The sequence below is a fragment of the Gallinula chloropus genome, assembly GCF_964237585.1.
Source record: "Gallinula chloropus genome assembly, chromosome: 31".
NCBI classification, from domain to species: domain Eukaryota; kingdom Metazoa; phylum Chordata; class Aves; order Gruiformes; family Rallidae; genus Gallinula; species Gallinula chloropus.
Genome location: NC_140116.1, coordinates 2376789 through 2403836, shown reverse-complemented (window position 1 = coordinate 2403836; position 27048 = coordinate 2376789). Strand labels below are relative to the sequence as shown.

The following is a 27048-nucleotide window of genomic DNA, read 5'->3' as shown; positions in this document are numbered from 1 at the left end:
CCGAAAGCCGCCGCGCGCCGCCAAACCGCGTCGAGCCTGACGTTAGGAAATGTCTGTTTAATCGTTGAGCGTGCTAATTGGTCTCTTTGCACGGCTCTGAGGAAAGAGAAAGAGGAATTTCTGTCTTCTCTCTGTGTTATTTGAGTCTTTCCCCCCCCCCAACACACACACACACACACGTGGGGCAGGTCTAAACAGCTCCACAGCTCACAGAGAGAAATCCAGGAGTGGGAGCAGGGGGATGTCGTTGTCCTCTTCGGTCTTTCGCTGCTCCAGCCGTGCTGGAATCCATCTGAGGCTCTGAGAGATGCTCTTTGACTTCACCCAGGCCAGATGGGGATGGGTAGCAGTGAGGTTTGGTGTTTGCAGTGGTGTTGGGTGCTCCTTATGCCCACATGCTCTGAGAGAAGCCAACGTGCGCGTTAAACTTATGGAGACCTCAAGCTGTAGGGACAGTGATGAGGAGCAGTAAGGGGAGTTGTGAGGATGGGGATGCTTTTGAGTTGTCCCTCTCACCACGCAGGGATCCTGTCGCTCCTCGTCGCTTCTGGGGAGTGTGGGAGTGGGCAGAGCTTGGCACTGAGACAGGTCTGGGTTTTCTTTCCCTGCAGGCTAAAGCCGGAGGGTCCCAAGGAGCAGGACACAGGAACCAGCCCCATCTCCTGCCAGGAGCATCCTTCCACCCCAGAGCAAACCGTGAGTGAGTACCAGGCCGCCACCTCTCCCCACACCACCCTGGAGATGGCCACAGCCTTCGTGATCCCATGGGATTTCAGCTGCACAGTCCCAGTGCTCCCCATCCACCCCAGGCTCTGCTCTCTGGTGGCTCCAGGGGGGTTTGGGGTGCTGGGTGTGCCCCAGCTGGGCAGGAAGGGGCTCCCTTCAGCCTGAACAGCCCTTGGTCATCCCTTCCCCTCTGACTGCCAGCACTGTGCCCTCACCTCCCAGTTTGGGCTCAGCTACGTGCTCTAATGAAGACCCCGATGTGACGGGCAGTACAACAGTGGAGAGATGATGGGAAGAGAGCAGGGAAGCTTTCCCACCTCTTCTGGGCTCAGGGGTAGGAAAAAGCTGCCCCAAGATGCCATGGGAGGGGGGGTATGGAGGGTGCATTGCTCCTCATTAACAAAGCCCCAGGAGCTGCTCTGCTTGTGCCAGGGTCCATCCAGCTCGGGGATGCAGGGGGAGGATGAACCTAGCAGTAGCAGCGTCCAGGAACGAGTGGATCACACCCTGTGGGGTGACTTCAGCAGGACATAGGGACAGACCCCCCCTTCCCTTGTGCCCCAACCCACTCCCCCCACCCCCCCCATTGCTAGCTGCTCTCCAGGGAAGCTTATAAATCTCCTCTGGAGCCTCGTCCTTCCCAGCTCACCCTCCTTCTAGCGGGACACATCACACCTTTGCTTTGCTGGCTCTCCTGCCCCTTGCAGGCAGCACGGGCAGCCCTTGCTCTGGCTTCTTCACCGTTTGCTGGAGAGCTCATTAACTTTTAATCATGCCAGCTGCCTGCGTAAGCCGCTCGCTCGTCCCTTGCTCCGTTCTCTGATGCACCAGAATAAATTGTTAATTAAACTGTGCACCGGCATCCCAAGGTGTTTGTCTGCTTGGAAGCTGAGGCCAGGTTGAAAAATTCACAGCAGCTATCGAAGATCAGTCACCGGCTGCTCTCCCAGCCCTCACTGGATCTGGGGAGGGGGCTGGTTCCAGGTCCCACCTGAGTTTTGGGGTTCAGCCTGGTGGGGCCAAGGAAGGGGGTGGGTGAGTGGTGGGTGAAGGAAATCACCCCGTCTCTGCCAGGACCCTGAGCATCACTTCACAACAGATAATAACTAACGTGTGGTGTGTAGAGAAGGCGGCCTCAGGGAAAGGGGGATGCTCAGCCCCCGTTGAGTTTCGAATGAGAGTTTGGCTCTTAATTCAATTTAGGCCCCTTTGGATCACCAGGAGCTGAGTAACTGTGTTTACTAATTGCGTACAAATGCCAGCGCCGTCTCAGGATGCGCTCGGTGGCCTCAGCAGGAGTCTGGTGGCTTCCCAGACGCTGAGGAACAATAAAGGGCTCGTAAGACGGGTGCTGGGGGATGTTTCCTGGCTGCTGGAAGTGCTGCCTGGGCTGATGTGATGGGGTGATGTATCACGGCGGAGCAGAGCAGCAGGGGATGCCAGCACCGCGCCAGATTCCCCAGCAGAAATACAATCCGGTGGATGAGATGGGCTAATACAAGTTTGGGCTTGAAAATCCCTTTTGGATGAGTTGTGAGCCCAGGGAGGCTGTGCCTTGAGCTCTTTGCCTCCTGTTTAACACGCTGGGCTTTGCAGAGCTTGTGCCAGCATCCATCGTGGGGCAGAGACAGGATCAGGGTGGGACAGAGCCGGGAGGGGAGCAGGCACTGCCTGGCATTTGGGACAGCTCAGGAAGGGAGAGCCAAGGTGTAGCTGCACCCACCAGTGTCACCGTGCCCTGGGGCTCCCAAACAAGGCCACCTTTGCATATGCCTTGAGTCATTCTGAGTTGTGACCCAGGCAGGCTGGTGAAACGCATCCCCGGGACGTTCCTAATCAAAAATTCCTAAGTTTCTTATAAAGGCAATTATGCTTCCAGGAGGCACTGAGGGGATAGTACGTGACCAAATGAGCTAATGGAGGGTGGTGAGAGGGGAAGAGCTGCCTTCCAACAGGTGGGCTGAGCCCCTTCCCTCCACAAAAGACTTGTTGCACCAGCTTAATGAAGTATCTCCCTCAGTTTAGGTCCCCCCAGGAAAGAACAAATCGATTCTCCCTCCTCATGGTCAGCGTCAGGGGCTTGGGAGAGCTCTGAAGTGTCATGCAGAGACTTGGGGCACCTGCTCTGGGTTTCAGAGAGGGAGTGGGGGCAGTTTGACCTGAGCTTTGCCTGGGTTTTTAAGGGTTTTTTGAAGCAGGCTGTAGGAATTGTGTCCTCATCTCCCAAGGGGCAAAGAGGGGGTGAAAACCTTGGCTAGCTAACCCTTTCCTTGCTCTGCTGCTTATATATTTGATGTTCACTGGGTCGGTGGCTGATCCTCCTCTGTCCCCCTTGCAGGATGTGGAAGATCTGAGCCCTCTCCCACTGGGACACCATGGACACCGAAGCCGTGCAGCCCCAGGAGGCTTCGCTGACGGTCAACGAGCAGGTACAGGCGTCACCAGCTCCATCCCGCTGCTCCCCTTCGCACCCTGCAACTGGGAGGGATGAGGCTGGGGGGTGTTGGGCTTCAGCACCAGCCTGAGCCCCACTGCGTGGGGGGAAAACCCACCTCACACCTGCCCCACGCTCCTTGTTTGCCCCCACACTCAGGCATGTGGAGGTTCAGCTCCAGCTCTTGGGGCTCGACTGCCCCATCTCGGGTTGTTTTGATGATGAAGAGGAGGTGCCAGGTCTTCATCCCGGCAGCCCAGTGAGGCTGCGGGTGCTGTTTGGAGAGGTCTTTGCTGTGGGGCTTGGCTGCCTGCGACCCTGGGGCTGTAGGGTGGCTCTAGTGCTGCAGACCTGGCTCTGCTGGGGGTGCCAGAGCCACTGAGCCGTGTTTTCCTTACTGAAGGCATCACCTGCTGATGCACGTGGGGCTGGGGTTATGGGGGGGGACCCCGAAGCTGCTGATGAATTAAAGGAGCAAAGTGCTGGGGGGAGGGGGCTGTGATCCCCCCACCCATCCCTTCTCCAGGGGAGGGTGTGGGCTCTGCTTGCTCCATATACCCCAAGATGTGTCAGAGCTGCTTTGCTCTGCCCTGGGGGCACCGCTGGAGGAGGGGTGCCTGGAGCTGACGGATGTTTTGGGGGGGGTGTTGCAGGTTATTGTCATGTCCGGTCACGAAACCATCCGAGTGCTGGAGGTTGGTGTGGACACCCCGCTCCCGGCTGAGGAGGACCAGAAAGCTTTGGAGATGGCACCAGGGGAGGTAGAGCGGGGTTCCCCTGGAGACAGCGGCCACCCGGGCAGAGAGGATGCCCCACCCAGCACCCCGAGCAGTGGGGAGGCAGCTGGTAAGACACCTTCCCTCCCTGGGGTTCTGTCCATCCCTGCCAGCTGAATTGGGCTCTGGTCCACTGGGTCGGAGCTGGGAGGACGAGCTGTGCCCATCAGCACAGGCAGACTGACCCCCTGCTCCAGAGCAGCCCCGTGCAGAGCTGGGTTAGGGGTTTGCAACCCCAATTCTGCTCCAATAGGAAAAAGATCCCGTGTCCAGCACAGCCCCTAAACGTGCTTAACACAGAGAGGGTGTTTGTTGATGGGACACGTTGCTGGAGAGCTCAGTGTTCCTGCAGCCACGTAGAGCAGGGACGTGGGTTTCCTCTCCTGCTCGCCCTGGGCTGCTCTGGGGAGCCCAGCTCGCTGCTGGTGCATCCCCCTTCTCACACAGGAACGTGGCTCTGGGAAAAGCAGCTTTGGAGCAACCTCAGTTTATTCCCCATCTTCCCACAGGTCCATCCACAAGTCCATCCTCTCCCACTACTCTCAGGCTTCATTTACCAATCAGATTTTTCTCAGGCTGTCACCTCCAGGCTGTATTCAGAGCACAAACAGATCCCTGTGGGTTTGGGCAAGAAAAAAAACCCCAATAACAGGCAGGATTTTAGCTCATTTGAGGCCAGTTGGGAAGAAGAGGTGGTGAGATTGCCCCTGATGCTCCAGTGGGGCTGCCACGGGCTGGAGGGGAGGAAGAACATGACAGGCTAATCAAGACCCATCAGAACTGGCAATTCAGGAAGCACTGGGTGTTACCTGTAGGAAAACTGATAAAAGGAAAGGCAAAAAACCCCCCAAACACCAGGCTTTTTAAAATCTTGACGACCTGTTGTTATTTCTGGGCATGGAATCAAACTCAAAGAAACGTCTGGCTCTCAGCTGAGAAAAGTATTTATTTGGTAAAGCTTCCCTTTTTTCCCTGCCAAAGGAAAAGGCAGGAAAAGGGTGTTTTTTCTTTTTGACAAAAATAGAAGAGGATTGAGTGGATTTTCTGCTCGAGGGTTGCTGTTATTAGAAGTTGAGCGGAATAAATCCAAGAGGTTGCTTGAGAAACAAGTAGATCTTTTCCAAGCGATAAATATGGATTAGGAGCAAGGGCTCCTCTTCCTTGGAATGAGTTTGGGTGGAGGGTTGAAATTCCCTGAACGCAGCTCAGGCTCATGGGGAACCCCCTGCACTGGGCACTGGCTGGGCTGTCCCGGTTGGTCCAGTTTTGACTGCTGCTGAGTTTGGAGCTAGCAGCTGGTGGGGGGGAATGTTTCCTGCTGGATCCTGTGGTGTGAGAGGCACACGCAGCCCAGCAAAACACTTCCCATCCCCTTAACCCCTCCAAAGTCACCACAGCCTCTCCCTGCTTTGCCTCCTCCCTGGAACATCCCGCAGAGGTGCCCGACCCCCTTCCCCTGCACCCTGTAATCAGGGCAGCGGTCCCACCTCAGGGTGCTGCTCTCCAGGCTGCCCCACATTGGGGTTCATGCCAGCTCTGTGGGGCTGCAGCTCCTCCAACCCACCCGTGGGAGGGATTTTGCTCCCTGGGTGTCCATAATTCAGGTGCTCCCTGCCCTCAGCCCCATCCTTTTATCCCTCGACTGGCAGCATCCCTCCAACCCTCCTCCTCTGCCCTTCCCCAGGCAAAGCCAAACCAGCAGCCGGAGCATCCCCCAGCACCGTCCCTTCCGTCAGCACCTTCAGCCACGCCACGAGCCAGCAGCCGCCCACGTTGGCCCCGCTGGCTGTGCAAGCCGCTCCGCAGGTAACTACCCCACAGCCGCGGAGCGGGATGGGAGGGGTGGAAAGGGATGGGATTGGGGAGGGGGGAAACACGGCGGGGACCCCCGGGGAGGCGTCCGCTTGCTGTAGGCAAACCCTGAGGGCAGAGACAACAGCTCATGGCGCGGGGTGTAGGACATACACCCCGAACCACGGCGGTTCCGCTCTGCTTGGCACCCTCGCCAAAGGGCCTCGCGCCGCCGAGGTGCTGCCAGAGATGCGTCGGGTGGTTTGCAAGGGGGAAAGAATCCACACACCCCCCCCTTACACCCCGTCTCCCCACGGAGAGGGGGCTCCATGGAGCTGGAAACCCAGCTGCTGAGATGGGAGGGACCCCGGGCTGCCCGGCCCCCGGGCCTACGCGTGCCCCTTTACAAAGACTTATGCTCCGCTGATGCTGTCTGCAGTGGCGTTGATTTTTGTTCTTTTTTAAATCTTGTTTACTTTTGCAGGTCTTGACTCAGGAAAACTTAGCAACAGTTGTGACAGGAGTAATGGTTCCAGCAGGGACAGTTACTCAACCTCTTCTTATCCCCATCAGTATTGCAGGTCAAGTGGCAGGTCAGCAGGGGCTGGCTGTGTGGACATTTCCTACAGCAACGGTCGCTGCCCTTCCCGGATTGACGGCTGCTTCTCCTTCAGGGGGAATTTTCAAACCGCCTATAGCCAATTTACAAGGTAACCGGCCTCTCCTGCTTTCCAGCCTCCTAAACTCATCCTCCCCACGGCTTGTGCCGAACCCCAGGTCGTCCTCTCCAAGGACGGGTCTGAAATGATGTTTCCTTTGGGGACTTGGTTGCGATTTCCTATGTGTGAAAGGTGCCAGGAGCGTGGGAAGAAGGGGAAAGTGGGATGAGGATGGTGCTGGGGAGGAGGAAGGCAGCCTGGTGGGGATGGGCTGTGAGGTCTGGGTTAGATTTGGGGTTCTGTGTATGACACCCCCCTTGCAGTGGGAGACCTGCTGGAGCAGGAGTGGAGTTTCTGCCCTTCTCTGTGTGAGGGAATCGTCTCCTTTTGAGCTCCTGCCTGGGAAGGAGCCCATCCTGGGTGTGATTTATAGGCAGGGGGGTGAGGGAATCCCCTCCACCCTCTGTGCTAGCAGCAGCACCTGCCTTGGGTTTGACCCAGCACTCCAGCTGGGCAGGATGAGTCCTGCTGTAGGGGCTCAGCCTGTTACAGGGGACCTGGGGGGGGGGGTCCTTTCTCTCCAGAGATGAATCTCTGAGGGATTCATTTCCCTTCGGGAAGGGGACAGCAGGTGGTGGGGGAACACGCAATGAGCTCGGGGTCTCCCCAGCATCCTTATCTCCTCCCAGCTCACACTTTTCTCCGTCTCTTTGCTCCACAGCTGCCGCCGTGCTGAACACAGCCATCCAAGCATCGGTGCAACCTGCCCAGCCGCTGCAGGCTGCGGTCCAGCCCCGGCCCTCACTCCAGCCCCCCAGCGTCTTCCCCGCTGCCACTCCCAGCCAGCCCCCCATCCTGCCACAGCCCGCCGCAGCGCCCACGCCGCCCGTGGCCAAGCCGTTAGAGACTCAGACCCAGATCACCGTCCAACCTGCCGGATTTGCCTTTAACCCTGGCATAGTAAGGAGCTTGGCAGCCTGCGGCGTGGAGCCGAGCGAGTTCGGCACTCGTTCCCTTTATCCGGTGCCACGGGAAGTCGTGCTGCCCCGGGGATGAAGCACTCTTGATCCAGCCATCACCTTCCCAGGGGATCAGGCGAGACCCCGGCCTCAGTTTCCCCATCCCTGGAGAACGACGAGCTCTGCGTTAGGCACAATCTAGAGGATGGATTTGAGGACATTTTGGGGACTGTGTCCTGTCACGGTGGCGAGGCAGGAGTCACCCTGCCGCAGGGGAAGGGGTGGCCAGCCGTGCGCAGGGGAGGGGGACGCGGGGGCCTGGGGTGCCACCCGCGTCTCTGACCCTCGGCTTTCGGTTCTCTGCAGATCAGCGCGGCTTCTCTGGGGGGTCAGACCCAGCTCCTCGGCTCCCTGGCAGCTGCCCCCGTGATTGCAAACACCATCTCCAGCGTGCCGGGCATCACGGGCCAGATCCTGACCAACGCTCAGGGCCAGGTACCGCTGCGGGGGGGGCACCTGTCCTTGCCACCCCCTCCCCAGCACCGGCATCCTTTGGCCTGGGGAAGCTGGGTTGCACCCCCCTGGCCCCAGGGGAGGTTGTTAGCGTGATGCAATCCCCAGCCCTGGCTCTCCTCCCTTGGCTCAGGTGATTGGGACGCTGCCGTGGGTGGTGAACCCCCCTGGGATGGCGGCAGCCAGCCCTGCCCCAGCCGCTCTGCCGGCCCAGAACCTGCAGGTACAGGCGGTGACGCCGCAGCTGCTGCTCAATGCCCAGGGCCAGGTCATCGCCACACTGGCCGGTGGCACCATCCAGGCAGCCACCATCAAGAAAACCGGCACCCCCGAGCCCCCTGCCAAGACCGAGGTGAGCGATGGCCTCGGGGTCTGACAGTCACATGGCCAGAGGGGTGGCAGGTCCCCAGGCATGTGGCTTTGGGAGCACTGGGGTGTTGGTGGGACCTGGCTACGTTGCCATGGGACCTGGCCACGGCGCTGTGGGATCCCACAAGTGACCCCCCTGTGTCCCTGTGGGACATTCTGGTCTGGGTGCCCATGGAGTTTCCCATCTCAATGGGACGTGACCAAGCCTCAACTTGGTCACCCCCACATCTACATGTTGGGACACCCTAAATTTGGCACCAAGTTGTACCCAGCACAGTGCTGGCTGGTTCCCAGTGCAGCTCTGCTCCATCTCGCCAGTTGATGTGGCAGCCACTCTCCTGCTGGATGGAGCTGGTGGGCAGGGAGCAGCCTGGCCGTGGTGCCAGAAGAAGGGGAGACCCCCACTCTGGGGGTGCTGACCCCCTGCTCTGCCCCAGGTCCAGCCCATCCAGCCAGCCCCAGCTCTCTCCCAGCCGACCGTGGTGGTGGCAAACCCTGCCCCGGCGGCGAAGGCTTCCTCCGTGCCCGTCCCCATCACCTGTGCAGAGACCCCCACTGTCAGCCAGCTGGTCTCCAGTGAGTCACGATGGGAGATACTGGGGGGATGACGGGGTCTGGGATTCCCTGGGTTGGGGAGAGTATGCTGGGGATACTGGGGGGCTACTGGGAGAATGCTGGGGACCTGGCAAGGGGAATACTGGGATCTGGGGTCCCCTGGGATGAAGAGGTGATTCTGGAGGGATGCTGGGCTCAGCGGTCCTCTGGGATTCAGGGGTCATGCTGCACACCCACACCCTGCACCCTTGGGGATCACCCCAGCACCCGGCCTTCGTTAGGAAGTGAAGGGGATGCTCGTTATGGCAGGGCAGGAGGGGAAGAGGCAGCTTTGTGGCCGTTTGATGACAGCCCCTGCATCCCTCCACCTGCAGAGCCCCCAGCACCCAACAGTGGCGCGGAGGAGGACGGGATTAACCTGGAGGAGATCCGGGAATTCGCCAAGAACTTCAAGATCCGCCGCTTGTCCCTCGGGCTGACGCAGACACAGGTGGGACAGGCCCTGACAGCCACCGAGGGACCTGCCTACAGCCAGTCAGCCATCTGCAGGTACCAAGGGGCTGGGGGGTCGCTACCTGGCACCATCAGGAGGAGGGGAAAGGATGGGGGGACAGCAGAGCAAAGGAGGAGAGATGGAGAAGAGGAGCAAAGGAGGGAAAAGGGAGCAGAGGAGAACTAGAGGAGGGAGGCTCCCAGCCTGCAGCATCACTCCCTGCCCGCCGTGGTCTCACCCACCAAAGGCAGCGGTGCCCCCAACCCCATCACAGTGTCCCCCCCCCTCCCGCTGGTGGGTGTTTCCCCCCGTGAGAGCCCCATCCCATCCCTGAGGTTTACTCTGTGCCTGCTGCAGGTTTGAGAAGCTGGACATCACCCCCAAGAGCGCCCAGAAGCTTAAACCGGTGCTGGAGAAATGGTTGAGCGAAGCCGAGCTCCGTAACCAAGAGGGGCAACAGAACCTGATGGAATTCGTTGGGGGGGAACCCTCTAAGAAACGGAAGCGCCGCACCTCCTTCACCCCCCAGGCCATCGAGGCTCTCAACGCCTACTTCGAGAAGAACGCCTTGCCCACCGGCCAGGAGATCACCGAGATCGCCAAGGAGCTCAACTACGACCGCGAAGTCGTCCGCGTCTGGTTCTGCAACCGCCGGCAGACCCTCAAGAACACCAGTAAACTCAACGTCTTTCAGATCCCCTAAACAGGGGGTGGGGGATGGGGATGTTCCCCCCCCCCCTTGACCTCCCCCCTTGACCTATCCCTCCCCCTTGCCCATCCCAACCTCCTGCCATCAGCACTTTTGCCAGCGACTTTGTCCCCTGGCCCCACGGTGGGGGCTGGGGTGGGAGGGTGGTGGTGGGGGGGTGTGTCTCCATCACCCCACCATGGCCCGTAGGTGTGTCCGTGTGTCTGTCCATCCCCTTTCTTCCCCATCACACATCACCTAAGCGTGTTGATGTCGGGTGTCCTGCCTGCCTGTACCGTGCGTGGTGACAGACCCCCCCTGCCTGCACGCACCGCCTCTCCTGCCCCCTCGAGTGTCGCACACCCTCCCCGACGGAGTGATTCTCAATTTTGGGGCCGTTTTCCTGTGTTCCCATGGTAGCATCGCGGCTCACTGGGGGTGAGGACCCCCCCCCCCCCCCCCCAATTTCATTTCAAATCCCCCTTTTGATTTCGGGGGTCTCCTGCCTCCTGCCTGCCGGTGTCTCGGTGTGACCCCCCCCTGCTGTGGGTGGCAGTTGGGGACTTCACTGGACTCTTGATGGGGGTGAGAGCCCCTTCCTGGTTTTGGGGGGTCCATCGGTTGCCCCCACCCTCATCCATGGAGCGAAGGGGAGAGGCGATGGCTGGAGGGGGGAGGTTTGGGGGTACAGGGGACGCCGGGTGGCCCTGCAGGGATGCGGCAGACTGATGCACTTGATGTAGTGGTGTGAAATAAACAGTATTTTTCTTTTTTCTTTTCCTTTCCCATTTTTTCCAGAGCGGAAGGAGGATGGGGGGGTCCCTGTTCACCCCCGGGGGGGGGGCATGGGGTCGAGGGGCGCTTTTGGCACCCTGCTGGGGGGGTCACAGTGCCACCAGTGCCTGGGTTTTAGGGGAAGCGGCTCCGACGATGGATCTGGGCCGTTTCCAAGGTGCGGCATCGTTCCTTCCGTCCCCGCTGCAGCCCCAGGATGGAGAAACGAACCCCCCCCTACCCCGGGACGAGACCCGCACAACTCAGCGCACTCCCTCCAGAGCCGAGCCCGGGACTCGAACCCGCGACCCTAAGGGAGGCGCTGCTCGGCGCCGAGCACCTCACGCCGCGCCGCTCCCGCCCCGCCTCCTGACCAATCTCCGTTCGGCGGGCACTCTGCAAAGCTTTCCATTGGCTACCTCCCGCCGCGCGTCACCCCGCAGCGCGCCGCTCCCATTGGCTGGGCGCTGCGGCGGGGGCGGGGTCGCCTCCCCGCTGGCGGCGGGGGCGGGGGGTCCGCCGTGCCACCGCCTCCATCTTGCGGGGGCCGCGGCCCGGGGCCCTCGGCGGGGTCTTTCTGGGGGTGGGTGTGGGGCCAGCGCGGCCCCTCGGGGGTGCAGCCCCTCGGGTGGGGGTAGAGCTCGGGGTCCCCGCGGGGTTGCGTCCCCCGGGGTGGCAGAGCGGGCGCGGTCCGCAGAGAGCGGGGTCCCCTCGGGCTGTGGGGCGGGAGCGCAGCGGGGCCTGAGGGTCCCTGAGGGGCAGCGGCGGGCTCGGTGCCCCCCGGGAGAATTGGGGAGCGGGGTTACCCTCTGCGCCGAGCGGGGCGGGGCGCCGGGGACCCCCCCCCCGCCCTTCCCAACCCCCGCTGCCCCCTTCCTTGGGGGGGGCCGCAGCGAGGATGGCGTGGGCCCTGAAGCTGCCGCTGGCCGACGAGGTGATCGAGTCGGGGCTGGTGCAGGACTTCGACGCCAGCTTGTCGGGCATCGGCCAGGAGCTGGGCGCCGGGGCCTACAGCATGAGGTAGGTGGGCTTCGAGGGCTACCCGGCACGGGGAGGGTGGGGAGCTGGGGTCGGTCAGCCCCCCCGTGATGTCCTGGGGCTGCCTCCCCCAAAATCAGTGGGATTTGGGGTTGGGGCGTCTTGGTTGTCCCAACTTGGAGCTGACCCAGGAGCGGGACCCCCGCAGTGTGTTGCGCCTTGTTGGGCAGGATGGGGTCTGCAGAGTTGGTCTTTCCCCATCAGTCTTTCTCCATCACTGGCCTCGATCAACTGGCTCCGCTGCGGGTGGCTGAGGAGCCGGTGCCATCCAGGAGAGCGATGCTGTGGTGTCATTCGGGCCAGGAGCTTGATTCGATCCAATGCGACTTCTGTTCCGCTGGCTGGAAGCTTGGTGGGGTGATGGAGGGTCTGGGGATCGGGGCTGAGGTTTGAGCCCTCCAGGAAGAGGAAGGAGAGAGACACGGTGATGGCCTTGGGGAGAAGGTGGCTGGGGGAAAGCTGTCTCGGAGGTGTGAAGCTGGAGGAAGCTGTTCTGGTTTTCTCCCCGACGCTCTGCCTTCCCCATTTAATGCACTCAGGGGAGGCCCAGCTCTGCTATGGGGGGGTGTCACGAAGCTTTGAAGCTCCTTTTTCTCCCCTTCCCCTTCCTTTTGGGTTCCATGCTTGCCTCTCAGCATGAGCAGAGGCAGCGTGGATCACCTTAACCTGTAGCCTTACCTCCATGGAGCTAAAACCCATCGTCCTGGCGTCAAAGTTTAAATGGCAGAGGGAAATCTGACAGCTTCAGTGCCTTCCCATCCTTTACCAGACACCCCTGGGCACCAGTGTTTCTTTTTGAGCAGAGGCTTGAGCTCTCCACATCCCAGTGGCACCACCAAACCGGCTGCAAAGCTTTTCCACACCGGTATTGTCGGTGCAAAAGGGCTTTGAGCTCCGTGGTGGCTGGAGCTGCTGCTGAGAGCTGCTCTCTGCGGGGCCTCGCTCGGCCTGAAACCCGACTCTCTTTTTCAGAGCCATTTCTTGACCTGAGCTGCCCGTAAATAGCGCGTGGCCCCCGTAGGTGAGCGTGTCCTGACATCTGACATTTTCTCCCGTGTCTCAGGAAGAGGAAAGGAGGAGAAAGTTTCAGCGGACGCTTTGGGTTTTGAGGGGGTTTCTTGGCTTCTTTTTTTGTGCCTGCCGGGGGTGTTCTGCTTTCGTCCCTTCTCCCCATGGAAGAGGCACGTTGCTACCTTGGGAAGGAGCGCTGGTAGGTGGTGGTTGGAGATGAGGGATGTCGCTGGGGCTGCTGGAAGGCTCCGTCTGGTTTGAGTTGCGCGGTGGGATTGCGCTTGGTGTTTGTTAATGATCCTGGCTTCTTGGCGTTCCCTGGAATCGGGTTTTTTGGGAGAGCAGAGTTGGCTTTGGAGGCGATAACCAGGCTTTGGCTGAGTACTTCCATCCACAGAGGCTTTCTGTCGTCGTTTTTCCCCCTTTTTCCCCAGGGGATTCTCTCCCAGCCCAGAACCAGAGGCTGTAAACAAATTGACCTTCCCCAAAATAACCTTAAAATCGCCCAACGAAATACTCTTGAACAGGAGACACTTCCACAGGCATCACAGGAAACTTCTCCAGCCACTTCTGGAGCAGGTGGGACCCTTCGGTTTGGCCGTGCCGGGCGTCCTGGGGACGGTGCTGTCGTGGCTGCGGGGTATTTCTGTTGGCTGGGGTTGTTCATCCCCTGGAGATGCTGTGAAGACACTGGGAGCTGCTGTTTTCTAACCACACCTCCCCCATAAATATTTCCTTTCTTATTACATCCCTTGTGAAGCTGATTCCTTAACCTGGATCTGGGGCACGGACAGGTTGACAGCGTTGGGTCAGCACGGGGGTGTCACGGTGACGATCTCCCGGCCCCTGCCTGCGGGGCTGCGTCGAAAGCAGCCAGGAAAACATTCTTTTCTTGACAGTTATTCCTGATTAATTAGGGTCAGACTCACATTCCAGGGATGTGACTACCCGAAGGGGTTTTAAATGTGGGGTTTGGGGTCTTAGCAGTGAAACCCTAGGGAAGTGAGCGCTCGTGCACGCGGAATCGCATCCTACGTTCCTCCAGCAGCCGGGAGAATTTGTGTGGGACGCAGCCTTTAAATTAATCCAATTAATCTTCCTGTCTGTCCAGGCACAGCAGGTTAGTGTTGGCCTTCCCCATCCTGGTGCTTTCTTACAGGGATCAGTGACATCGGCACTTTGTCCTTCCTCAGCAGCCTGCTCGGGCAAGAAACCCTCCTGCAAGAGGAAGCTCCATTCCTCTGCTCATGAGAGGGAGCGGAGGGAAGTTTCATCCTCCGGGTTCTGTGATGTGGCTGTAATTGGTGTACATGTGCCTGGGGGGAGAGACCCGGGCATTGGCTCTGTGGAATGCCTGATAAGTTGGGATTTGGATAGGGAAGGGCTCTCCCACTCCAGTTTGGGCAGCAGCAACACGTGTTGCTGCCCAGAGCCAGAGGAAGGGTGGGTATTTAGTCTCTTTGAGACTAAAGGGTTAAAGCCCTGGTAGGGTGGGAGCTGGTATTTGGCCAGATAAATCCAGTTTTTTCCTTGGGAAAGGCTTTTAATGTTCAACTAGAGGAAAAAAAAGCTGATTTAACTCCTTGCTTGCGCTTGCATGAGCCTGAAGCCTGTAACAGGGTGTTGGTGACCTGACTCTTCATCAGGGCTGCAGAGGGACCTGAGCTCTGTCCCCTACACCACAGGGGCTGGTGGGATGGTGCTGCCTGGTCCCAGCAGGCAATTCCAGAGCTCTGCAGTCGCATCCGTGCCACGTGTTTGCTCCAGACTCTGCTGGTGTGGATGGGTGGGAGGATGCTCTGGGTTATGCGCTACGGAGTAATTGCTCTCGGTCATTGTTACAGCTCAGAACAGCTGCTGAGAGGCAGCTTCTGAAAGTGTTTCTGTTGCATACGTGTCCACACACTTGAAGTGAGATCACTGATGGCTTCTAAAAAATTATTCAGCGAGTTCATATTGCCCTGTGGCCTTTTGAGTACTGAGAAGTGTCCAAGTTTGCGGGGGAATGGAGACGTTTGTGTAGTTGCAGTGATCTGGAGGCATCCTTGTCCTGGGAGAAGTTGTTTGCCTGGGGCTTGACCACCTTAGCTTTTCCCAGCACCTGGAGGATGCTGAGCCCAGGCTCATGCCAGCTGCAGTGGCTTGGTGCTGCTCTCTTGTCATCTCAGACACCTTGGTTTGGTTTCTCTGTGTCTGATGTGCCCCAAGGTCTCTGCTTCCCATTTCACCAGGGCAGTGGGGTGCAGAGGGCAAAGCGCTGGTGAAAAAATCAGTGACCTTAACACTAGTGAGACTTCAAATTCCTGCTGGGCCTCTCTTGGAGAGTAAACAGGCTCCTGGCTGCTCTGCTCCGAGCAGGGGAAGGGGTTAGGGACCAGTTCTCCGGCGCAGGTGAGTGGGGCTGGTACAGTGAGGAAGAGGATGCTGTCCTGCACACAGCTGTGCTTGCAGCAGCTCCGCACGCGTGGCGCAGCAGTCACGCTGCCAGCAGAGCTTGGCTTCAGGCTGAAACAGAAGCTGTTGTCTCTCAGCTTCAGAGCAAGAAACACGTGGGGCTTGGGTGGACAGGGAGGAGAAGTGGGAAAAGCTTTTGCAGGAGGAGGTGTTGGGTCCTCTTCTCAGGGTGCTTTAATGCTCTGCTGCAGCCTGCAGGGAGATGTTGGAGGTCGGGCTTTTTTTTGACTTAACAAAACCGCTCAGATCTTTTCCTAGGAGGAGCAACTAAAGACTGAACGCATCACATCCCTGTAGCCAGAGCTGAAATGAATCTCTCTGCCAAATCTCTTTACAGCGACGTCCTTGCCCTGCCCATCTTCAAGCAGGAAGAATCGAGTTTGCCTCCTGAAAACGAGAACAAAATCCTGCCTTTCCAGTACGTGCTGTGCGCCGCCACGTCCCCCGCCGTCAAGCTCCACGACGAAACGCTCACTTACCTCAACCAAGGTGAGAGAAACCCCTTTTCTCTCACCCTTTCAGCCCTCCCTGGCTGAAAAATAAAACCCTGCCTTCAAATAAAATTCCCTTTGGGAATGGATAACTCCTCAGTAATAAAGCCCAGATCGTTCCTGTTCGGAAGTGCCACCGCCTTTGCCTCGCTGCCCGCCCTCTGCTTGCTGTAGGATTTAACCTAATTAAAATCTGCACAATGTAAGGTGATTAAATGGGTGTATCTGTGCTGGGGTGCTCTGCTGTACCTGCTGCTTTCGAGGAGAAGATCAGGGTTGGTGACACGAGGCCGATGATGCTCGTGTAACGTGCTTCTTCCCCAGTCTTGGATTGATAAGGATAACTCCTGGAAAGTGCTGCTGCTCTTGGGAAGGGGTGACAGAGCTGTGGCTCTGATGGCTTGTTCTTGTACGACCCCTCGTTAAAACATGTCAAGAAGCTCAAGCACAGTGTGTAGTGTGAGAGGAAAAGATGTCAGAATGCCAGAGGAGGGGCGCCAGTGAGGGTCTGGTCCTGACTAAGCGTGAGGTGTCCTTGTTGTCTTTCCCTCAGGGCAGTCCTATGAAATTCGGATGCTGGACAACAGGAAAATTGGGGAGCTTCCAGAGATAAATGGGAAACTGGTAAAGGTAAGTGGAGAGCCACGGGTACATGGCCAGCTGCTCCATAGGGAGGTCTTGTCCTCTGTGACGGCTCGGGTGGGGTAGGTCTGTCTCAGTAGAGGGATGATATTCCCTTCTCCCACCTTGTTGAAACCAGTTTGGCCAGTGGCATCCAACCAGTCTCATGCTTCTCTCCCAGAAGTCCTTCTGGGCTTTGCTTTTCTTGCTTTGGCTTCTCCATGAAGCTCCTCTGTGATGGGGAGATACCTGGTACCTTGAAGACTCTCAGCTCCCCTTGGGAAAGCTCCAGACACCACCTGTTTTCTCTCCTCTAGAGCATTTTCCGTGTGGTGTTCCATGACCGGCGGCTGCAGTACACGGAGCATCAGCAGCTGGAGGGCTGGCGGTGGAACAGGCCTGGGGACAGGATACTGGACATAGGTGAGTCCCTGCAGCAGCACCCTGGCTGAGGCTGGAGGAGATGTGGGTGCCTGAAGGTGCCACCAGCCTCCCAGTCTTTAAGGGACAAAGCACTTTGAGAGACGACGTTGTTTCTTCTGTGTCTTCCCTGGGAATCTCTTTCCTCCTGCTACAAGCAGCAGCTTGTTCTCTCTCTGTGCCCCGGCAGATATCCCGATGTCTGTGGGAATCATTGACCCTAGAGCAAACCCAACCCAGCTCAATACAGTGGAGTTTCTTTGGGATCCTTCAAAAAGGACTTCTGTGTTCATCCAGGTAAGGAAGGAAAAGCGGGGAAACTCCTGTTGCAGGAGGTTAGGGGGGATAAAGCTAAGAGTTCCAAGGGGGAAGAAGATGATTTGGTTCACTCGGAGCACTGGAATAGCAGCCAGGTGCTGCAGTGCTGGAAGGATGTCAACCAAAACACACCCTGCCTCCAGCAGCAGAGGGAGCAGCGGTTCCCATGTTAGGAAGGCACAGCTGACCACTGATAAGCTGTTTTCAATGGTTTTGTGGTGGTTTAGGTCCCGCTGGCTTTGTGATGTGGGTCTCCATCTTGCATAGATGCTTTTGCACATCTCACCAGCCACCTAAAATACCTCTTGGAGTAACAGGCCGCAGCGTGCGGAGGGTGGTGGGGCATGAGGAGTCTCTGCCCTGCTGCTGCAGGGCTTGCTTCTGCCAGGTAGAGGTTGGAAAACTTGGGAGAACGTGGCCTCACCTCACCCGTGGCACCTCCTTAACCCCTTAACTCTGGGGGTACTCAGTGTGGGCCCACCCCAGCTCTGCATTTCACCCTTCTCAGCACGCTGTCCTTTCCGTCAGCGCTGTCCTGGCTCCCTCAAGGGGAATGGGAAGTCTGGGCTGGAACACAGCATCATTCCTAACTGCAGGATGCTTTGCCTTCCCCCAGGTCCACTGCATCAGCACAGAGTTCACCATGCGCAAGCACGGAGGCGAGAAGGGGGTGCCCTTTCGGGTCCAGATAGACACGTTTAAGGAGAATGAAAACGGGGAGTACACAGAGCACCTTCACTCTGCCAGCTGCCAGATCAAAGTCTTCAAGGTACCTTGGCCCCTTGGTGGCCTTTCTGTGCTAGGAAACAATCAGGGAGCCTGTCCCAGTCCCGGCTGCAACCCCGGTGGAGCATCCCTGGTGCGGGACCGCGGCTGAGCTCGCCTGCAGTGGGTCTGTCAGTCCTTCTGCTTTTGTGTTGCCACTGTCTCTCTGGTTCCTCTGTCGATTGAGTCTGGGTGCTGTTGAAGCTCTGAAACCAGTAAGCCAAGGACAACATACAGGGAGAACGTGGGTTGTGTTGCCTCTGAAACCTCCCTGCCTTCAGTCTGGAGTCTCACCAGCCTGGGAGATCCTCCAAGGAGCTCCAGTGTCTGTCTGAACTCTTTGCTTCATTATTACCTGTTGTGGATGGTCCATCCTACGTCCTATGGTCCGTCTGCATCTTGTGGTCCCTCTTGCAAATGGCTTGCAGAGACTCAAAGCTCTGCCACAGTGGTGGCAGCGCTGTCAGGTGCTCTATCAGATCAGGATAGAGGGGTGATGCTGTCACAGTGGTTAATTCTCTGTGTGGATCATCCTGGCCCTCTTCCCTCTGTAAAGCACTGTGTGGCTGAGGAGCGGGATTATCACCCGCTCTGGTTCTTGCATCTCATTAACCACTTGCTGCCACCTTTCCATCCTGTTCTAACAGGAATATTTCCTTTCCAGCCCAAAGGTGCTGATCGGAAGCAGAAGACAGACAGGGAAAAGATGGAGAAGCGAACACCTCATGAGAAGGAGAAATACCAGCCTTCCTACGAAACCACCATACTCACAGAGGTGGGGTGCTCGTTCCTGCAGCAGCGTTTTAACGAAGCCTGGCTTAATCTCACTTCCAGGTGGCAAGGAACTGGCTGCTCTGCTGTGAAACCCTGGGTGAAGTTAAATAGCTGAAAGACAAAAGCAAAATAAAATCTGTAGGGAGAGGAGGTGATTCCTGCTAGACCTGACAAAGGGCTTTGGTACCTGAGATTTGGTGATGGGGAGGGGTTGTTTCCCCCGTAATGGATCATCTTGTAAAAGGCTTTTACCTCTCCCTGCGAGCTTTGACAACAGGCCACTATGGTTGTGAGCTGGCAGAAAACCCCGTTGTTTCCTCCTTGTGCTCCTGAGAAATGTGGGTTGGTTAAAATGGGATTGTTTGAGAGGTTGGTGCTGAAGAGCCCCGGAGACAGAGCCCTCATCCTGCCCCAGGTGAACCTGGGGATGTTCAGGCTCGACCTGCTGCTCGCTGCTCAGTGCCAGGGCGATGGTTTAGGTTCTCACTCTGTTTGAATCGTGTGACTTTTGGCCTCTGGAGATTAAGAATTGCTAAACCCAAGCTTTGCGACCCTCTGCAGTGAATCCGTGTGGCTTCTCCTAATCCCTTTATTTAATTCAGTTTCACGGGCCGGTCAGCAAATAGCTGTTAACACGTGCTCCCTGTTCAGAGCAATCCTCTGACTCTCCTGGCTTTTCCCTTTCCAGTGTTCCCCCTGGCCAGAGATAACCTACGTCAACAACGCGCCATCCCCCGGCTTCAACAGCTCCCACAGCAGTTTCTCCATTGGTGAGGGGTAAGTGTGGAGAAGAGCTGCCCAGCTCTCAATTCCTGCCTGGTGTGAGGGGTTGGTGTGTTGGAGCCTGCGGAAGGAAGGGGCTTCCAAGGTGTACAGTGGGGTGGGAGCAGCGTAAGAGGCTGTAAATAAGAATGAATGAAAGGAAAGCCCTGGAAGCTGAGGTGCTGTTGCCTTTCCTTGGCAGCAGCAAAGCTCAGCTCTTGCATGAGAAGCCTGAGTGCGTTTCATCAGCAGTTGGGCTTCCAGCCGGCTTCGCTCTGCCTTTCCCTGTCGCGTTAACACTCTGACATAAGCCCTTGGGTCTCATAAAGTATCGTGCTGCAGTGGTGACAGCATTGTCGCGCCCACAGAGCAGTCTGTCCCTGTGTTTTAGTGGTCTTGCTTGTGGGATTGGGGAGGGTAGTGGTTGCTGCTTGCTGGGATCCAGTGCCAGAGGGGGAAGAGCGGCACTAACCTCCTGTTCTGCTCTGTCTGGCTCTTTTTTTCCCCATCCTAGCAATGGCTCTCCAAACCATCAGCCCGAGCCACCCCCTCCGATCGCAGATGTAAGTCACACCTCAGAGCTTATGCTTGTGGTAAGGACGGTGCCCAGGTCAGAAAATGGGATTGGGGGCTGGAGCGGGGCCGGGTTCGTGGGTGGCTGTAACTCGCTGGGGAAGGGACTGCTCTGATTTAGCATCTGCAGGGAGTTAGGACTTCTTTTTGGCTCCTTTTTGGGTGAAAACAGCCCTGCACAGCACTGTGGAGCTGTGAGCAAGCTTTGTGTACCTCACTGTGACCTATACTGACCGCCTTCATCCTCACTCTTGCTTTTCCCTTTGTCCTTCCTCTGTACCTCTGAAACTTCTTAAATTCCACCCTGCCCAGGCTGCAGCCTTTACACTCTGCCTGTGCCACGAGCCTGGCACACCCAGGTTTCGATGTAAGACTCTGATTATAACCACTGAGCCAACTGGAAGTGGCTTCTACATCCCCACTGAGGCCGTGACTCTTCCTTTCCTCCCTTGCAGAACCTCTTGCCCACCAGCACGCCCCAGGAGGCCCAGCAGTGGCTGCACCGAAACCGTTTCTCCACCTTTTCTCGGCTCTTCAGAAACTTCTCAGGTAGGTGATGACATCCCCTCCGTGTCTGCTCCTCCTCTGTGCCCCTTCGCTCGGCCTCCGCTTGCTTCTCAGCCCGGCCTCGTGTTACTGCTGCAAATAGAAATGTGGTTTTTAAAAACAAATCTCCTATTTTTTTGGTAACACAATAAAACTTGGCTTCCTGCAAGCTGTGTTCTTTGTTTCTCACCTCGCTCTCAAATAATGGGGACTGGGGCGGTTTCTCTTCCAAGAGCTCACAGCACCCTCTGATTTTAAAACAAACTGAGAAATGCTGATCTGGGGTAGTGGGGGAAAGTGCTGTCTGTAAAGAAATCCTTGGAGTTTATGTTCCCCTCCTTTCCTGGTGATATGCTTTCTATTATCCAGGGTCACCGAGGCGCTGGGTAGCTGACTGTAAATGATAATATGGGGTGCAGGGTCGTATTGAAACATGCTCTTGCAAATCAGCCTGGAAAGAAAAATAATCCCAAGAGATCCCTTCTGGGGGAAGCAGGGGGGAGGTTTTTAGCAGCAATTTGGGAATGGGGTGAGCTCTGTGAGTGGGTGGAGGGGGAGCCAGCACAGCTGGGATGCCCTGAGCTCCCCCATTCCAGACACTTTGGGCTGGATTGGGCGACTTTCTCTCCTCTTTTTAATGTTTAAAACCCTAGGTGCAGACTTACTGAAGCTGACCAGAGAAGATGTTATCCAGATCTGTGGCCCTGCCGATGGCATCAGGCTCTTCAACGCGTTAAAAGGACGGTATGTCTGCTCAAAAGCTGATCCTGGGCGGTAGGTAAATTGTATTTGGTTTAGCTCTGTGCTTGGCTCTTGCTTTTGCAGAGGACAGTTTCATTAACCTTCCTCAGCCTCTTTCACCCAAATTTGATAACTTAACCAGCAGGGTAACTGCTCCAGAGACAATTTCTGGAAGAAAATCCATGTGGGTAAGAAGCATTAGGAATGATCTTACTCTGAGTGTCAGAGAACCAAGCCACAAGCCATGAGGTCCTGTCCATTCAGTACTTGTTCCCTCTGTCCTCTGAACTACCTCTCAGAGGAATTACCTTCCCAGAAATGGTCCTTCGTTCCAGTCTGAAACAGGGACTGGTGTTTAACTCCCCTCCTGTCTGAGCTGGAGCGTTTCAGAAGGCGCCGCTGCAGCCGGGCGGAAGGGGACAGAGTGGGCTGTATCCCGATCTGGGGAGAAGGTCTCGGGAGCTGGGTGGGTGGGAAGAATTCCAGAGGGTTAATGGACTGCTGCCGATGGCTCGGAGATAGCGGGGAAACGCGGTCACACTGTGCTGGGGAGAAGGACACGAAGGACGGGGGACGCTGCCGGGTTTTGCACTGCAAAGTGAGACTCTGATCAAGGAGCGTGTGTGTTACCAGTAGAGCTTGGGATGCACCTCAGGCTCCCAGAGCTTGGGAGTTGCCCATCTGAACTGGCTGCTCAGCAGACAGCTGGCACCGTGTCCCCACGCCGACTTCATCCCCTTCTCACAAATCCCTGTGCTGCATCAGTGAAGCTGGACGAGCACGATGGTTTTGTCAACCTTGTCTTTTCCTTCTGAAGATACTGGGGGTGAAAAAGCTCTGGCAAAGTGTTGGGAACTTAGAGGTATCCTTGAGCAAATCTTGACAGCTTTCTCTGCTCTGTCCATAGGATGGTGCGGCCCCGACTGACCATCTACGTGTGCCAGGAGTCCCAGCAGCTGAGGGACCTCCAGCAGAAACACGAGGATGGTGACGCTGTAACCAGCACTTTTTTTGGTAAGGGCTTTGAAGCCTGGCTGTGAGCACGTGTGTTTGGGTTGCTGCCATCAGGGTGAAGAGGGGGGGAAATAAAAGTGTTTGGCAAAGAGAAACGCAGTGGAAGCTGTTTGCAGCCCCACTTTTAGCTCTGGCTGCCTCCAACCCCCATCCCAACACCGCTGCCCTGCACAGCAGCTGGAAGAGGGTCTGCAGCTTTTGTTTTCTGCAGCTACTGGCTGCTGGCATTCTTGGCTCTCACACCCTTGCAACCTAATGCAGGCCCTGCATGCAAACCAAGGGGTTATCTCCTTCCATAAAAGTGCCAAAAAATCACAGCAAACCCTTTCTACTTGCTCTGGTCCTACCCAGCTTAATTTTCTCCTTGCCCACCAAACTGGTGGCTGCAGAGTCTGACTTGTCGGCACGTTGCCTGCTCCGAGCTGACAGATGATAGCTCCTGTGAGAATCCAGCCTTGCCCAGACAACAATGAGTGACCTACATTTGTGGAGCAGCCAGGCGCTGGTTTATCCACCTCCACGATTGGAGCGGCAAGTGCGAAAGCAAAAGGCTCATCCTTTCCTTGCCCTGCTCAAATTTGGATCCTCTGGCTTCCCACCCTCTGCCCCAGGAGTTGAGTTGGAGTAGGGGAACAGAGGGTGCTCTGGGGATGTGCTAGGGGTGCTATTTCCATCCTCCTGGGATTGAAAACTGTCAGGAATGGTACAGAATGCTGCTCAGCTGATGCTTTTTTGGGGCAAGGACTGGATAAATACCGAGCAAGTATTGCAGGGTGCTGATCACAGCCACGTTACTGCGGAGCTGAGGCCTGAGTAGCTCGGGGCATGCCATGGCCACGTTACAAGAGCAAGCACCAGACATGCTGCAGTTGCATGTGGATTTAGCTTCTGGGCTTGGAAAGATGACAACAGCTGCGTGGGACACGGCAGAGCGGGTGTTTGACCTGCCGAAAAACCACACTGAATAGACGGGCCACACGCTCCCATCCTACCAGGGCTGGGAGATTCCCCATAGCCTCTGCTCCCTAGGCTAGTGTGCCTGGCACTAGCTGAAGCTTCTCCACATCCACGGTGTAGACAGGGAGGCTACACTCAGGATCCAGGTGTAACAGCTCTTCCCCCTGCAGTGTACCATGCTATTTATCTGGAGGAACTGACAGCAGTGGAGCTGACGGAAAAGCTGGCCCAGCTCTTCAGCGTCTCTTCCCAACAGATCAGCCAAATTTACAAGCAGGGTCCAACGGGGATACACGTGCTGATCAGCGATGAGGTAACAGCCTCTTTGTTTTCCATCTCTTGAGCTGGCTTGCTTCAGCTGGTTGGTGTCTGTGCTTCGAGCTCTGATGTGGAGGTTGACAGGACCCTGAGTTCCCCAGGCAGGTCTGTGGGAAAGGCCTTGCTTGTTTGCCTTCAAAGGGTTGGAGTTAATTGTTGAAGAGCCAAAGGTGTTGGTGCTTGGGGACACCTCACTCGAACCTGTGAGGTTCATCAGATGTGAAAAGCTCTCCTTGCGCTAGCCCTGGCTGCGTGCACGCCTTCTGTCGTGTTTGCTTTGCTGTAAGAACAGGGAACAGAACTGATGTGGGAGGACTTTGCTTTCAGACCTGCATCCCAAATCCAATGGATTCTGAGCTTGCTGGTCTGGCCCTTCAGTTCTGGAGAGCTGGAGGAAGGAATAAATACTTCAGGCTGGTGCCTTTCCTACCTCCCAGAGCACTGTGCTCCTGCCCGAGCAGCTTCTAGCCCTTTCGGTACTGTGAACCCGCGCTCATCGCTGGATGGGGGAACACAGACCCACTGCTCAGGGCTGTGACGTGCTTGTGCTGTATTTAAATACAGCCTCAGGCTAAACTGAACTTTGTGCCTTCTTCCAGATGATACAGAACTTCCAAGACGAATCCTGTTTCGTTCTGGACACCATGAAAGGTGCGTAAATGCTCCATCTTCAGCGCTTCTTGGGGAGCTCTTGTGTCAGATCTGCTCGACCCAGCGGATTCCTTTGCTGTTGCCTCATGAGCTTTGCTTCTTTTGCAGCTGAAACCAATGATAGCTACCACATCATCTTAAAATAGGAGGGGACGGGATGATGACCACCCGTGATCCTCTCGTCGCGCATGAAGACCCTTCACTTCCGGCACAAGGACACGAGCGGAGATCTGGAAACTCCTGGGCATCCTCTGGAAAGACCCCGACGGCATCTAAACGACCCTTGATGGTAACGTGCTGCTTAATTGCTGAAGCTCTGAGGCTTGAAGTTACCAGGTCGCAGCTCATGGTAGAAATTTGCCGTTGGGACCTACAAACGAGGGCTGCTGCTACAGTAGGCGTGCTCTGCTTCTCTGAGAGGCATCGGCTCCCGCGACGCTCGCAGACTGGCAAGAAAACGTTGAACTCACCTGGCCCAACAAAGCCAAACGGCCCTCGGGCACGTGCTGAGCTGAGCAGGTCTCAAAATACGCTACGTACTGTGCTGATGGAGTGGTAGGTTAGGGCTGGGAGGGATTTTTCTTAAAAGATTTTTTTTGTTGTTAAGCTCTCATTTAATATTACAACACAGCTCGTAGATAAAGGCGGGGACCTCGTTTTCCTCCACCCACCCTGTGAATGGTGTTGGCTGTGTAGGGTGCAGGTGTGGCTGTGGTGCCATCCGTCCTCCTTCGCGAGCGTCAGGTCATCGGGAACCTTCATATCCAGATCTAGTCGTATAAAGCTGGAGCAAAACAATGAGTGAAGCAGAGTTGGATAAAGAAATAGCTAACTGGCTTGGTCTGTGGGGTTCTTTTTTGCGTGTTTTAGGGAGAAAAACAAAGCTTAGCTGTCTCTGCTGAAAATTCGGAGCAGTGTCCAAGTGCTGCCTCATTTTCTGCCCCTGCGTCCCCTACCCAGCCTCCGTGGTGTCCCCTGCACCTAGGAGGGGGCAGATGGCAAATTCAAGGGGTTATTGAAAGCTGTTGGACTTGGTGACAGAAGTGCCTGTGTGCAGGTTCCCAGGACAGTCGCGAAGTCTCCGAGGTGAAGGACCCACCCTGCCGTGCAGGGATCCTGTTCCCATCCGTAATGTTCCCCCAGATGCCTGGAGTAACGCCTGCCTCGAACCGTGAGCACCACCTGAGGATGTTTTGAGCCAAAAAAGAGGAGAAAAATACAATGTAAAGCAGGGCTGTTGTTTTTAACTAAGGCTGCGACGAGACCCAGCACGAGGCGGGTGGATGGGGGGCACGCGGGGTGAGGCAAGACACTGGTGGGTGCGACAATCATGACCGGCCGCGTCCCTGCTGCTAAAACAGGGCTGCTCTTCTGTGTTTGTAAGCCATAAAAGATTCTGTTCCCATCTTCCTCGTCCAGCTGTTGTCTTCTTGGGAGATCCAATCAAAATACCTGCCATGAATTAGAACCAAACCTTCCCATCCTTCGCTGGCGCTGGCCAAGTTCTCTCTGTGTGAAGGGCCTCGCATCGTCCCTGTCTCTTGTGACACACTGTTCAGTGCTTGCCCTGAGTCCTGAGCTGCCCAAACCCCCCTGAAATAACCTTACTTCTCCCCATGAATGCTGAGGAACGCTGGCTTGGTGGGTGAGGGCACTCACGTTTGGCTGCTTGCCCTTTGCATGTGTTTCGGTGCCCCTGGTGATTGGGAAGATGTGTTTTAATCCTGGTGGTTTTCTTTCTTCCTTTAGTATAGGAGGAGCGCTGTGGACCTGTACAGTAGTGATGCAGGCTTGTTAAATTTGTATCAGTGTTGCTGGGGTGGGTGTGGGGCTGTTTAAACTACAGGATGAGGAAAAAGCCAGCCGAGGGATTTGTCACACGTGGGGACTGGGAGAACTCCCAGATGGACAAGGTAGCAACAGGCTGGTTCTTCCTCAGGGCCTGGTTGCTAGCTGGAAACAAGGGGAGACACGAAGGGGTTGGGGTAGGGGGATTATGAAGAGGATTTTTAATCTTATAACTTGACCTGCTTATTAGTTAATAACTCAGCTAATCTGTAATCCGTGGGGGAAGCACTGGTGGCTCACTGAGCTCTGCTCCCAAGGATCGGGGCTGACGGGCTGCTGAGGTGAGTGTGTGCGGGGGGTAAGAGCCCCTGGGAGGGGAAAGCTGAGCTGGGGAGAGCCCCGGGGAGCTACCCTACCCCCTCAGGCCCTGCTTGCGCTGGAAGCCAGGGGTAGAAGACAACCGCGCCCAGGGCCTCGCTGAGAGGCTGTGCCCCGCGGGCGGGGGGACGGGAGCTGATGCCAGGCCTCAGCAGCCCCCCACACAGGCCCCCTCGGCCGGGGTGAGGCGCCCTGCGGCCTCCGCGCTGCAGCTGGGCCGTGACCGAGGAAACTGAGGCGCCTCCGGCCTCTCCCCGCTGCTCCCAGCCTCGCTAATCTCCCGTCTAGACTCGGCTGCCGGCCGCCCCTCTGCTCGGGCTGGGTGTCTGCGCAGAGCCGCGGCCCGGGCCACGCCCCGGCGCTGGCGTTGGGCTACGCCCCTTCCCTTCCCCGTCAGGCCCTTCCCCAGCTCTGGGGCGGGAGGTGAAGACCCCCGGGGGGGGTGGTCTTGCCCTGGCTCTCGGCGGGAGGGCGCAGGGCAGCGCCTGTAGCCCGCTGCGAGGCGGAGCGGGACAGCCCGGCCTAGTGCCCCCCCCTCTCCCCAGTCCTCCCCCGCACTACATTTCCCGGCGTGCCCCGCGGCCTCGCCTCCCGCTCCCTCCCTCAGGACTCGCTTTCCCGGCGTGCCCCGCGGGGCGGGCGGCGGCGGGGTGGGGGCGCGCCCCCCCCACGTGACGCGGCCTATATGAGG

At 57.2% G+C, this 27048-nt stretch overlaps 2 protein-coding genes across 4 annotated transcripts; both read left to right on the top strand.

Moving 5' to 3' along the window:
- The first annotated feature begins 632 nt into the window (after positions 1 to 632).
- On the top strand, positions 633 to 10600 carry POU6F1 (POU class 6 homeobox 1). The gene is made up of 11 exons (XM_084277165.1): positions 633 to 700; positions 3065 to 3155; positions 3814 to 4006; positions 5621 to 5742; positions 6212 to 6437; positions 7108 to 7346; positions 7712 to 7840; positions 7992 to 8210; positions 8665 to 8803; positions 9157 to 9331; positions 9633 to 10600. The coding sequence occupies exons 2-11, from the start codon at positions 3102 to 3104 to the stop codon at positions 9976 to 9978; spliced, it is 1842 nt and encodes a 613-aa protein (XP_084133291.1). The 5' UTR covers positions 633 to 700; positions 3065 to 3101; the 3' UTR covers positions 9979 to 10600.
- Positions 10601 to 11347: 747 nt separating this feature from the next.
- Positions 11348 to 25590, top strand: TFCP2 (transcription factor CP2). 3 transcript variants are annotated; one of them, XM_084277270.1, is made up of 15 exons: positions 11348 to 11757; positions 15578 to 15729; positions 16285 to 16361; positions 16670 to 16775; positions 16963 to 17069; positions 17707 to 17859; positions 18520 to 18630; positions 19318 to 19406; positions 19906 to 19954; positions 20420 to 20513; positions 21164 to 21254; positions 22159 to 22265; positions 23393 to 23535; positions 24140 to 24191; positions 24300 to 25590. In XM_084277270.1, exons 1-15 carry the CDS (start codon positions 11636 to 11638, stop codon positions 24335 to 24337), a joined length of 1491 nt encoding a protein of 496 aa, XP_084133396.1. In that variant the 5' UTR covers positions 11348 to 11635; the 3' UTR covers positions 24338 to 25590. The 3 variants fall into 3 exon arrangements, with proteins under 3 accessions (XP_084133396.1, XP_084133395.1, XP_084133397.1); XM_084277269.1 differs by having other exon boundaries at positions 19906 to 19984; XM_084277271.1 differs by lacking the exon at positions 11348 to 11757 and adding an exon at positions 12900 to 12985 and having other exon boundaries at positions 19906 to 19984.
- The last annotated feature ends 1458 nt before the right edge of the window (positions 25591 to 27048 follow it).

Coding starts and splice junctions, on each gene's coding strand:
- POU6F1 (XM_084277165.1), top strand. CDS start 3,102: ATGGACACCGAAGCCGTGCAGCCCCAGGAGGCTTCGCTGACGGTCAAC. Junction 4,007..5,620: donor GAGCAGTGGGGAGGCAGCTG/GTAAGACACCTT, acceptor GCCCTTCCCCAG/GCAAAGCCAAACCAGCAGCC. Junction 5,743..6,211: donor CTGTGCAAGCCGCTCCGCAG/GTAACTACCCCA, acceptor TTACTTTTGCAG/GTCTTGACTCAGGAAAACTT.
- TFCP2 (XM_084277269.1), top strand. CDS start 11,636: ATGGCGTGGGCCCTGAAGCTGCCGCTGGCCGACGAGGTGATCGAGTCG. Junction 17,070..17,706: donor GGACTTCTGTGTTCATCCAG/GTAAGGAAGGAA, acceptor GCCTTCCCCCAG/GTCCACTGCATCAGCACAGA. Junction 24,192..24,299: donor CGTTCTGGACACCATGAAAG/GTGCGTAAATGC, acceptor CTTCTTTTGCAG/CTGAAACCAATGATAGCTAC.